Source organism: Diabrotica undecimpunctata, chromosome 3, assembly GCF_040954645.1.
Source record: "Diabrotica undecimpunctata isolate CICGRU chromosome 3, icDiaUnde3, whole genome shotgun sequence".
NCBI lineage: Eukaryota > Metazoa > Arthropoda > Insecta > Coleoptera > Chrysomelidae > Diabrotica > Diabrotica undecimpunctata.
The window spans coordinates 1,190,010-1,203,742 of NC_092805.1; the positions used below are offsets into that span (position 1 = coordinate 1,190,010).

Consider the following 13,733-nt stretch of genomic DNA (forward strand, 5'->3'; position numbering starts at 1 on the left):
AATAGATGTACAAATTGTGTGTGTGTGCAATTAGATTAGCTTGTAATTATCAAATTTCTTTGATAGAGTTATCTTGTAATATGTGGCAAATGGATGTAAAGTTCAATATATAAAGTTAAAAATAAAAATTAAAAATTAAAAATTTTTGGTTCAGTCTAATTTATTATTTCTTCTACCTTTTTAAAAATTAATTAATTTATTAATAAAATTATAAAACAGAATAAAATACCGGAAGAATGGAGAACGAGCGAACTAATTCTACTATTCAAAAAAGGAGATTAAAAACAGTCAGAAAACTACAAAGGTATAAACGTGTTAAATACTACCCTAAAACTTACAACTAAAACTTTACAAGTGCTTATAAATCAGAGGATAAGTTTAGCAGATGAACAACAGGGTTTTTGTAGTGGAAGATCGTGTATAGATGCAATATTAATTATAAAGCAAATTACTGAGAAATTACTAAAGTATAATAGATCTTTTTATGTTTAATTGACCTAAAGAAAGCGTTTGACAGAGTAGAGACTCAAAGATGTAATTCGTGTTCTCTATAGTAGAGAAGTTCAACTAAATATTATAAAAACTATCGAAAACATTTAAATAAAAACAACAAAATGGAAGTCAGAATAGATGGACAACTTACAGAACCGATAGAAATAGGCAGCGGAATAACACAAGGAGATTCATTGAGCCCCTTGCGCTTCAATTTAATCATGGATAAAGTCTGCAAAAACTGGTCCACAGATTTAACATAGGAGCAAAATAATTTAATATGTTAATCTCATCTCAGAAAACTATAGAAAATGATGGCATTAGTGTTAAACAAGTAATGGAAATAAAAAAATAAAATACCTGGGAATTACACTTGTCCAGCTATGGAGACCTGGACGAAGAAGTGATAGATCAAGTACAAAAAGTAAATAGGCCGGCAGGATGCCTTAATAATACTATATGGCGAAACAGACATATTAACACTAAGATGAAGTCAAGAATTTATAAAGACAGTCTAAGACCAATAATGACATCCTCAGAAATAAGACCCGATGCAGCCACAGATAGATGAGAGTACTGAGAAGAATTACGGGAAATACGCTGAGAGATCGAAAGTGAAGTGAAGACATATAAAGAAAATGTAACGTACAGTGTATAAATGAATGGACACAAATAGAAAAAAGAATGGAGTTACCATATAAGCAGAATGGAGGGAACCCGTTTCGTCAAAATAGCAAGAGATAAGTCACCAATCGACAAAAGAATGAGTGACAACCTTTCATAGATGACAATGACAACGCCATTTAATCCGCCAATGAACAAGCAGAATTGCTTACAAAGAGGAAGAAGAAGAAGAAGAAAGGAATATAAAAATACACATGTAGTGCTTGAGGATGGAGATCTGCAGCTAAATCTAACGACGGAGCTACATAAATATGTACTTTAGCCGAAAAGGATTTAACTAGTTTATCAAAATCAATAAGATAAACAAAAAATTTATAAAATATGTATTTTAAATATTTTAAGCAAAAACTTTAAATTAAATGTATACCTTTCCAGTTTTAACATCATCGATGATATGTTGGTGTCTCTCTGTACCCATACTTATTATAGAATTAACAAAAAATTTATTACCAACTAAAAATTTTGCATATGATGATGGTATTGATGTTGTTAATATCCTAACAAGGGACGAAGGTCGTCGTAAGTTTTGCATCACGTAATCCTGAGAAAATGCATACTGTTGACTTTGGTCTCGAAATCCAAGAAATGCAAGCCTGCGTTGATCGTCTCTAGAGAGACTACCGACATTTTGTTCATTGTATAAAGAATTGTCTTCTAGAATTTTGTATATTTCATTCTAAAAAGAGAACAATAAATTCATTTAGTTTACAGACGTACAAATTACAGGAAGTGTGATCGGCAGCACCCTGAAGCATTGTCTTTATCTAATAATAGTGATTTTGCCAGATCAGACTAAATATCACAAAAACCAAATGGATGTTAGTAAGCAAAACCCAACAACCACCTCAGCAACTGATATTAGACAATGAAAGAATTGAACACGTGGATTCGTACATCTACTTGGGAACAACAGTTAACTCAAATTGGGATCAAGCGAAGGAAATACGTATAAGAGTAGAAAAGGCAAGAGCATCGTTCACTAGTATGAAGCAAATTTTCACCTCTAAAAGCCTCACCCTACCTCTCAAAATTCGACTTCTGAAATGTTATGTATTCCCGGTTTTGTTATATGGAATGGAGGCGTGGACAATGACCGCAACATTGATGAAAAAAGTAGAGACCTTAGAAATGTGAACTTACCGACGTATATTACGTCTATTCTGGACTGAGCACGTGACCAACGAAGAGGTACTAAGCCGGATAGGTAAAGAGAGAGAGAGAGGTAGGGATAAGTATAAAGAAAAGAAAGTTGGAATACTTGGGTCACGTTATGAGACATAATAAATATAGAGTACTACAGCTGATAGTTCAAGGGAAAATAGACAGCAGAAGGGGTCCAGGGAGGAGAAGACACTCGTGGCTCCAAAACTTGCGGCAATGGTTCGGATTGTCATCTGCTGAACTATTCAGATCTGCCGTAAACAAAGTCAGAATAGCCATGTTGATTGCCAACGTTCGGAACGGACAAGGCACATTAAGAAGAAGAAGAAGAGATTTTGCCCGTGACCATGCGATGGGGGATCCAGTCGATTGCCATCTACAGTCACTCCACTCAATTTTTTCTGACTTCTTCCTATTTAAGGCTAGTACGACAACAAAATGATATTTCCCTAAAGAAAATAAGAATAGGATACAACCATTACCCAGGGAAACCACACAAATTAGGAGTTCTCCCATGGTAAAACAATACGTGTGGGGGTGAAGTATTGATGTGAAGCAGGTTCGTCTCACCTAGCGTAGGTACCAACCATCCCCACCATAAGTTATCGATATCCAAATGTTTCATTATGACTCTCGAGGCCGGTGTGTATGTCACTCTGTTAACCCTAAGATCCCCAATGGCTCTACGCTAACACGATAGAATGAATCGTAAGCTGTCGTAAATATCGAAGAAATTGGCATCTGGTCTATTTTATGCCCGACTTACATTTTACAAATGAAATCTTTATCAGCTTTAGAGACTATAAAGTATACCATACATAGCTTGAGAGTAGAGGTTAATTGTTACACGGGGCAGGTTGTTACATGTAATTTTAAGCAACTTAACGAGATGGCAGCACCTTTTACTCGACGTAGCCAATGCGGTGCATACATCTTAACGAACTTTAGTGTTGCCTATAGGACCCATCGCCGGCTCTGCGGACTTTTTCCTGTCCTCGGAATTAGACCGGGTGTTGACCATCTTTGCCTGTCACTGATGAAATGGTTTAATACTGCTACTGGTATAAAATAACGGTTACCGTGACAAGTATCTGTTATAGGTAACAGTTCCAAGGAGCAATTACAAAATAATAGATCAAAGATAGAAAACAGAACAGGTAAAAAAAATTGACTTACGGAAGGAATAACTTAGTAAACAAGAAAAAAATAAAATAGTATAAAAGTACAATGCAAAGAAAATGTTTATAAGTGTTTCTTGACTTACGGAAGAAAGAACTTAGAATGAAAAGTAAAACACACAAGATAAAAGAATAGAAAAGTGCAGAAATATTCCTAAGTGTCTCTTGACTTACGGAAGAAACAACTTAGGACAGAAATACAGATAAATGAAATATGTAAATATGAAACAAGGTATGGAAATATTTCTAAGTGTTTCTTGACTTACGGAAGAAACAACTTAGCATAAAACAGAAAATGAAAGAGACAAATGTATTAATTATTTTCTTAACTTAAGGAAGAAAATATCTTAGATAAAATATCGGAAATAATAATGCAACAATGATTGTGAAAATATTTCCAGGTGTTCTTTTGACTTACCGGAAAAGAACTGCTTGGACGCACAATTAAAATAACAAGTCAAATATTCAGAGAAATATTTCTAAGAGTTCTTTGACTTACCGGAAAGAACTACTTAGACAAAGTACAAATCAAAATATAAAATAGAAAAAGCAAGATAAATATTTCTAAGTGTTCTTAACTTACGGAAGAACAACTTAGACACAAAATACAAGAAAAATAAACAATCAAAATAATCAAATAAAATATCAAACAATCAGTACATGAACAAATATAGATCAATCTAATATTCTAACCTGAAAAGCTCTGATCATACAATAATGCTAAAATAAAATGGTATATAGGAAATCAGAAATAAAACAATAACTTAGTAGGAACAATAATAGCACCGACTAGGTCTACAGTAGAAGAGGCAAGCTCGACTGACTGATGAGAGAAAATCTACCTGCTTTTATGTAAAACAAATCCTTTGTTTTACGTAGCAAAAGTGGAATTTCCCTGCATCGAGTCAATTAGAAATTTGGATTTGGCCAAACTTGGAATTCCCAAGTATTTTGACCAATATTCAAATTCCTTGATGCGTCCGGCACGGCTGTCAGCTCCCGGCTGACACTCCTCCAGAGGACATTGGTTAGTGTGGTTTAAGGTTCTGACATAGACCAACCATTTTTGTGTTTTGAATAGCACTCAATAATTTTTCCGGCATTGTTTAAATTTTTGCTAGTTCTATTTTTACAAGGTAAGGTAACTATTGTTTTCACAGCAAGTCTGTTAGCTTTATTATTGTTCATACGTACAAGATTAAATATTTGGGATTGATGAGTAATTACAATTTATTTTTAATATGGCGTCCCCGGCAGATTGTTACTATTTTCAAGGGACAAGTTATTACTGTAACAACCTGCCCCATCTCAAGAAATTTGTGTGTAGGTGTATTAGTAACCTAGATTTTGTTGTAAATAAAATGGTAAATTTTTAATAGATAAAAATGAGAACAAGAAATAAACTAAGCGTGGTGAAACGCCACAGGAAATCATTATTGCTGCAGCAAAGAAGGTGGAAGAAAGAGAAAGACGTGTAGTAAAATCGTAATTTTTTTCTATGAACACACGTATAGCATATGCGTTGTTAAAATTTGTTTTTTTTTTAATTCTAATACCATGCCCGCAGGATATTAAAAAAATTGGAAGATCTTCTCTGATCTACAAGAAAATGAATTAGCTTCTTATGTTACTGAATGTTTAAAGATATATCGTGGTCTTTCCCCCAAAGATCTTAAACAGTTTGCTTTTCAGTTTGTTGTAAAAAATAACGTAACTGGACCAAATTTGAGACTGCATCTGCTGACTGGCTAACAAATTTTTTAAAACGCCACAATGAGTTACCCATCCGTACCCCTCAGGCTACAAGCTTAGGGCGAGCCACAAGCTTTAATAGGCACAATGTAAATTTATTCATTGACAAATTCTCAAATGTATTGAATAGGCACAATCTTGGAGCAAACGATATTTACAACCGGGGGGATGAAACCGGGGTAACTACAGTTCAAAAACCTGCAAAAATATTAGCATCAAAAGGTGTGAAGCAAATGTTGGCGGTCACTTCGGGATAACGAGGAACATTGGTAACAGTGTGTCTGGCAGTGAATGCCAGTGGAAACTCACTGCCGCCTATGTTTATTTTTCCGCGGAGAAATTATCGAGAACATTTTGTTTCCAGTGTACCACCAGGATGTATAGGAACGAGCAATCCTTTTGGATGGATGACGAAAGTGGAATTATTAGTTTACGTGAAAATTTATGTGTGATATTTACGTGATTTTTATATAATAATAGTCTCCCGTTTTATACCGCTGCGCGGCTTTGGGAGTATAGCAGGGTAGTCTGCTATATCTAGGGCCTACGGTATACAAGGAAGGTAACATAATAATAATAATAATAATAATAATAAATGTCTTTATTAACAACAGATTAAATTTTCTTTAAAATGAAATATAATATCAGTAGGGCGAGATTCAGTTTGTGTACCACTGTGCAACAGCGGCACACAACTGCTCTTCCACCTAACCCCCCGAAAATAGGATAGATAGACTATATCTAAATAATGAAATTGTATTTACAATAAAACATAAAAATAATAAGTACATATTAAATTTATAAATTATAAACTATTTATTTTTTTTAATTCTTAAATTTTTAAATTACTGTTCAGCTAACAACTGCTCATAAATTAATCTCTTGAACTTGACTCGAGTGTTACGCTTAAACCGCCTATTATTACCCCTGGTTTTACCCAAGGTACTCATTTTATTCAGGCTGAGTCGACCTGGGGCCTATAGACATTTTTTTTAAAAATGTCTAGTTGTTCTTGCCGGCGGTAGGATTCGAACTCCGGACCACCGGCGTGCGAGGCATTTTTATATAAATATTAAATGTTCTGAGTAAAGTCCAGTATTATTAATACTTTACAATCGGCATTCCCGGTTGAGATAATAGATTATTGCAAGAAAAATGGCATTGTTCCCTTGAACTTGCCTCCGCATTGCTCTCATTGCTTGCAACCTTTGGACATATCAGTGTTTGGATCATTAAAAAAATGTATTAGCAGCCAGATGGATGGTTGAATGAAAACTCATTCAGGAGTTAAAATGACAATTTATAACATTCCATCAATTGTTGGAAATGCTTTGCCGTTAGCTGTAACTCCAATATACAGTCTAGTTTTCGTGTAACTGGCATTTTCCCGTTTAATTGGGACGTTATTACTGATGAAGATTTTCTGCCATCACCCATTGCAAATAGACCTGAGCCGCACGAAAATATGGAACTTCAGTCACAAGCAGCCATATAAAATATACGAACACCACCAAGTACGCCACCACAAGTTATCAACAAGAAACTTGGTGCAACTTTGCAGTGACGGTTCTTCAATTTTTGTATGCATACATTGCCAGTCTGATTAGTCAAATAATTTTTAAAAATGGCGCACAATAGTTTTTATTTGAATAAAAAATAAATAAATAAAGTTCCTTTAAAGTTTTTTTATTAAGAAAATTAAAATATTCTTTGAAAAGTATGAAAGTTAACCTTTTTCTAGTGTCACGACCTCCTTAAAAAACCTTCTTTGTCTTTTATTTCTCTACTTTGACCGAAAAACCCACCACTCTTTATAGTGTAACAATTTGCCCCTGCTATGCAAAAACTTACCCAGTTGGGGGTAATTTGATACAATTTACAAGACTAAACAAATATATATTTTTTCCTAAAAGTGGCAAGTTTCTTGCAAATCTAACATTTAAAATAATTATACCAAAGTGAGTGCTTCTTACAGCAATTTTTATGAGGTGCCTATTTTACATATTAAATGCACAAAAAAATAAAACATAGACATTTTAACGACTAAACCCGGTCTCCCCTATAGCCCAATGGGCTAGTATTATAATTAAGGTAGAAACGTGCCCCAAAATAGAAATACATCAAGTTTCTTTTTCGTTTTCTTCATTTTAGAACTTAAGTTAGGTTAAAGGACCCAGAAATGGGAAAACTAGAAACCAAATACAACATCAATTAATAATATCAAATTTGAAAAAATGTAGTCCAAAAAGAAACCGACGAAATAATTGAAAACAATAGGTGACATAGAAAAAGAAGAAGGAGGATATAATTTGAGAATCTAGAAAAAACTATAAAAAAACACCTAACTAAGAACTAGAAAAAATTTATTTGGGTCAAAATACTGAGAAAAACGAATGGATTAAACATTATAGACAACTGAGGTTTCAAGAAGCCGTATTGGACGTATATGTAACAGTTAAAGATGTAAAAAATAAGAATAAATTCAAATGGAAGAACTAAAACAAACTCTTCAGACAACAAAAATGGAAAAGCAATGGTTTAGATGGCTCAAAACGAAGAATTGTAGAAATATGGTGGCCTCATTCTATTGAAATTACGTCGACTACATAGTATATGGAATGCATTTTGTAGTAGTAAATCAATAATCCTGTATATGATGATATATTGGTATTTATATGGAAATATACACCTCTTACCTGAAATTTGATTTCATCGTCTGTTTCAATGAACAACTTCAATTTTTTCCAATCAAAAGACGTTTTTTTGCGATACACGTCAAGTGGTCCTGGTTTGAAATCTTTTAGAAGGTACGACATACTTTTAAGTTTTGTCTTTTTAAACTAATCTCTTTATAAAACAAACATTTTTATATCTCAAGGTAATTGGGATGAATTTTGCGAAGTGCTAATCTCGAAAAAAACAGACATTGGCGAAGGTCATAAACTGATTGTCAAATATTTTTTATTATTAGACCAGGCAAATTAGGTCGCCATTAATTAAAAAAATAAAAAAATTGTTATCTTAAGTTTTATAATGAAAATTGGTAGTAAAATGGTACAATTTTAATTTTCGGAGAAACTTGAGATCCTATCAAAAAATTTTAATTACGAAAGTTGCAGATATTATAAAAATCTATAACTGTTGTTATATAACATTTTTAATCTGTTTCTTGTAAAGAATTTCCAATCTCCGAAAATTTTGAATAACGCTGGGCCCATAACGGTTTCTTAATATTGTTCTGAAGCTATTTTCTTGTGGCATGTTAAAGTAATTACTATTTAAATGGGAATAAGCCACAATTAAAAGTTAAAGTATGTTTATTGACGTTTCAATTTCCACTTCGGAAATCGTTCTCAAAATACAATCGTTTTAAAAAAAAACAAAATTTGTTTAATTCAATAATGTTTGTATTTTGAGAACGATTTCAGAAGTGGAAATTGAAACGTCAATAAACGTAGGTACTTAAACTTTTAGTTGTGGCTTATTCCTACTTAAATAGTAATTATTTTTAATCTGACGTCAAAATTACCAAGCAAAATTAAAAAAATCATATTTTTTAGAGAGTTGACTCCTAAAAATCATACAAACAATCTGAATTTTGCCGGGAATATTAATTTAGTCACCCCAAAAAGATGTAAAAACGTTTACCACTTTTACCCCGGTCTTACCCCTAAAACCCCTATCATAGGGGGGTAAAAACGCAAAAAAAACAACTTTACCAAGAATCGGTACGCCACAGAAAAAAATGTTTCAATTAAAAAATGTCATCATCATTGGCTCCTCAACCCATGGTGGGCCTGCTCAAAGATAAGTCTCCATTCTCTCCTATTCTTCGACTTGGTTTTCCAGTTTCGTATTTCCAACATTCTCAAGTCTTCCACCTGATCCTTAAACCGTGCTCTGGGTCTGCCTCTCCTTCTCACTCCATTATGCTTTATTTATGTTGTAGAGTTCTTCTATTTTTTCGCCAGTGTGAGTAATCGTTGTGGCGTATATTTTTATAATTTGTATATTGTATCTCTTTAATATTTATAAGGTCTAGCTACTTTATCTGAGATACTTGTTATTTTTACTATTCTTCGATTCCATTTCTTGTTAATTAGGAATCCAATACCGCCTGTTCTGCCTGTTGATGTGCCTCGGTAGCACAATGTGTTTCCTGATACTAATTCCAATAGCTCTTCATTTTTTCTTCTTACTTCGCTGATTCCTATGACGTCCCAGGTTCCTATGTTTTCTGTTTCTTTTTCCAGTTCTACTATTAGCGAGCGACAATTATATGTCGCTAATATATAACGTTTTTGTTTTATTTTTGTAGCGGTAAGGACTCCGCAGATTCTTACCACCCTTTGTCCTCCGGGCTTGATCGCGAAATCTATCCATTTCGGCACTACTTGGACCTACGGGGGCGTCGGGGTGTTAACCCTACGCCCAACCCCCAACCTGGAGGACCAGTTCACCCGCTCTCGTCAGTTTCCGACCCAACTTTCCACCCGGTTGGATACCGGATCTCCAGTTGGGTTGCTCGGTTTAACAGGGGCCACCAGCGTGAAGATGAGAGTCGGATTTAAGTAGAAGAGACTAAGTGGAGTAAACTGGAAGCAACTACATGTTTTCGCATTCTACCCCTTTACCCCTCAATTAAAAAATGTAGTTAAGATAATTTTAAACAAAAATATTTATTGGCAGTTTTTGTGTAGAATAAACCGTCCTGTCAGAAATAACGCTTTTAACGAAATAACCGTCGATTTTGAATGTTTGTTACGCGCGCGAAATCAATGTTCAATAAAATTTGTATCAGCTCGACGGTAAAAATTCGATATCTTTTGATTCAAGTGACCTATCGACAAAAATCAAGATGCGTTTTAAAGGCATAGAGTGCAGCTTTCGTACGCAGTTTCCCTATAATGGCAACAATAAACTCAGTATTTACAAAAGTGTGAGATCAATAAAGTTGATCACTTTCATTGAAGAGTCGTATTAAAATTTCCATATCTAGAGATGAGTCTTTAAAACCTATGACATGAAATTTTATTTTTGAGTTGTGGCAACACGTATGAGGCATTTGAAATATGAATAAAAACTCAGAATTTAATGTTGTACATTACAAACGATAGCACGTCAAGAAAAATGCCTTCTAGAAGACGGTTTTGGGTGTAGGTTATATCAGAAGTTTCGTTCTTTTGAAAAACACACTAATGTTATTGAAAAAAAAGTTTTAAACGTTTTAGATCGTTTGTTATGTGAAAGTTTAAATCTAGCGTTTTTAGGCATATTTTAGATGCCTCACATTTGTTGCCAAAACTCAAAACTAAAATTTCATGCTAGCTAGGTAGGTTTTGAAGTTTAGGAACTAGTAATCGAAACTTTAATGCTAGCGCTATTTCATATTCTTTAGCTCTACTCATTAGTTCTTGAATTGTATAAATATGATCTATGGTACTGAATCCACTTCTGAAGCCAGCTTGTTCTCTCGACTGTGCAGTATCTAATGCGTTTGTGAATCTGTTGTTGATGATCTTTGTGAATATCTTGTATACGATTGGTAGTAGACTTATAGGTCTGTAGTTTTTGATATCCTCTTTGCTATCTTTCTTATGAATGAGAATTGTGTTTGCTTTATTCTAGTGGTCTGGTATGCATCTCAATCTTAGGAAGTTCGTAAATATGCCTGCTAAGATTTTCCAGGTTTTATTGCCAGCGTATTTAAGCAGTTCCACTGTTATACCATCTATTCCAGCTGCTTTACTGCTTTTCATTTTTGCAATTGTCGATTCTACTTCTTCCGGAAGAACTTCTGGTACATCTTCTTGGTTACTGATTACTTCTTCAAGAGTGCCATTGGCTTTGTATAGTTCGCTGTAATGGTCTTGCCTTAGTCCAAACTTGGGAATGGTGGACCGAACTTCTCTCCAGATTCTCTCTATGTTGTTGGTATGTGTACCTGTCTCAGGATCGACAAATCGCTTGGAATGATTGACTGTTTGGTGAACAAATCCTTCTTGGCTCAAGCAATTGTGTGATTTCCAACAATCACTATAAATTGTTGTGCCAGGAAGGACCCATTCTTTAATTATCCCAAGCAAAGTATCGGCATCCCTTGATTCCACAGGTATTAAGAAACAATTCTTGGAATTCCGTTCAAATCCACCAAAAACCCACTGTCCAACCACACGGCGACCTCTGTTATATTTTCTCTTGCCGAATTTCGCTTCATCAACCTCAATAACGGTCGAAGGGCCCCCTATTTTGACAGAGTGTTTCATCATGTAATCCTGAAAAACTTCTCTGCAAAACGAGTACCAATCAACCATCGTTTTGGAAGAAATCCCGAACTCGTCCTTTACGAATTCTTGCCTAGTCGGCTTTAAATGTAATAAAGTTGCCACCAACATAAATATTTTCTCTACCGGCAATTTACTTGCTTCCAAAAAGGTGCCTTTCTTTGCCGATAGACTAAATCCACACTTTTTTTGTGGTTTTTTCTGTCTTGAGACAAATTTATTACATTTAAACCTACCTTCAGCGTTAATTCGTAACTCGTTGCCGCACCGACACACCATTTTGTCTTTAATAACACCGTGTTTGATCATAAAATCCAAGACACTACCTTTATTCAAACACAATGCGAAACTTTCCGTAAATTTCAAATTACAACCACCACACTCCATTTTGTCTTCCTTTCGTAACGAACACACAAGAAATGAGTTGAAAATGCCACACCTATTCCCCACCAATATTTTAAACACAATTGCCAAATTTAAATGTTTGCAAAAATATTGCAAATCTATAGTACACTTTAATGCAAAATGTATCTTTATTTTTATATGAAATTATCTTTTATCGTCTAGACGGCAACGCAGGGATAAGACAGTTTCATTCAGTTCGATTAAGGTCGGGTATTTTCGTTTTGATATTGCGCGTTATAAAAAAATATATGTTTACAGAGAATTCATAGATTGACACCTAACCGTTAAAAGTCTGTCTGGGAATCCCCCAATATTGATTTATTTGAAATACTACATGTATTATATATACATAAATTACTCTGTGAATCCCACAATATTTATTAGCATAAAATTTCATATTTTTCGTAACATTTTATTATTAAAAATGAAAACCAATAAACCAAATCTAACCTAACACTGGTAAAAAAAGCAGCGATAAGAATAAAACGAATAATATAATTAAAGATCAAAATTTTAATATTTCATAAGAAAACATGACATTAAAACTAAACCAACGTAACCAAATCTAACCTAGCCCTGGTAAAAAAGCTATAATTTTCAGTAAAAAGTAGGTAATAATAAAATGTTATTTTAATGTCTAATTTTAAGATAAATTTGTATTTTTCATTAGAAAACATAATTTTGAATAACTATGGCAACACTGGTTAAAATGACCCTTCTTGATCATTAGAAACAGTTGTCATTCCTGTCATTTCTTGTTGTGTCATGGTAAATAATGGCGAATAATGGCGGCGGCTTTTAAAAATCGGGCATATTTTAAATCGAAATTACATAAAAAAGAACGCTTTGCACCGAATAAAAATCATTGCACAATCATTAGTAAGTGAAACAGAATTCATTGATATAAATTTCATCTCCGTAAACACGGTTCCGGTTTATTAAACTAGTAATTTGGACTCCGCAGATTCTTACCACCCTTTGTCCTCCGGGCTTGATCGCCAAATCTATCCATTACGCCACCACTTGGACCTACGAGGGTGTCGGGGTGTTAACCCTACGCCCAACCCCCAACCTGGAGGACCAGTTCACCCGCTCTCGTCAGTTTCCGACCCAACTTTCCACCCGGGTTGGATACCGGATCTCCAGTTGGGTTGTTCGGTTTAACAGAGAGCACCAGCGTGAAGGTGAGAGTAGGATTTGAGTAGAAGAGACTAAGTGGAGGAAACTGGAAGCAACTCCATGTTTTCGAATTCTACCCCTTTACCCCCCAATTAAAAAATGTAGTTGAGATAATTTTAAACAAAAATGTTTATTGGCAGTTTTTGTGTAGAATAAACCATCCTGTCAGAAATAACGCTTAAAGCGACCGTCGATTTTGAATGTCAGTTACACGCGCGAAATCAATGTTCAATAAAATTTGTTTCTTACCACCCTTTGTCCTCCGGGCTTGATCGCGAAATCTATCCATTTCGGCACCACTAGAACCTACGGAGAATGAGGGCCATAATTTAAATGTCTCGCTCATGTTGGGGGTTGTGAAGAGTACCCTACCACGCTTACACTTTTACACTTCTCGATCGTAAAACTTTAGATAACATTTTTTTTTACGTTTTTTACTAATTTGCCTGGGGTATATCAGTTTATCTCCATTACAAGTGTTTTATAAGTATGCTATATTCTATATACATAGCAGTAGTTCCCAAGATTTAAAAAAAAAAGAAACTTTTTTTACAAGGATGTTTAATTTATACATTTTAAATAAGAATATAATGCACTA

The 13,733-nt window shown here is 34.4% G+C and overlaps 1 protein-coding gene across 1 annotated transcript in view; it reads right to left on the reverse strand.

The window, feature by feature from the left end:
* The window catches only part of LOC140436346 (peroxisomal acyl-coenzyme A oxidase 3-like), a 29,956-nt gene extending 21,839 nt beyond the window's left edge, over window positions 1-8,117 (reverse strand). The window contains exons 1-2 of the mRNA XM_072525074.1: window positions 7,964-8,117; window positions 1,544-1,852 (exon numbers count right to left, since the gene is read on the reverse strand). Coding sequence (XP_072381175.1) covers window positions 1,544-1,852; window positions 7,964-8,083 — 429 coding nt within the window. The 5' untranslated portion in view covers window positions 8,084-8,117. The remainder of the gene's footprint in view (window positions 1-1,543; window positions 1,853-7,963) is intronic.
* Window positions 8,118-13,733: the final 5,616 nt, after the last annotated feature.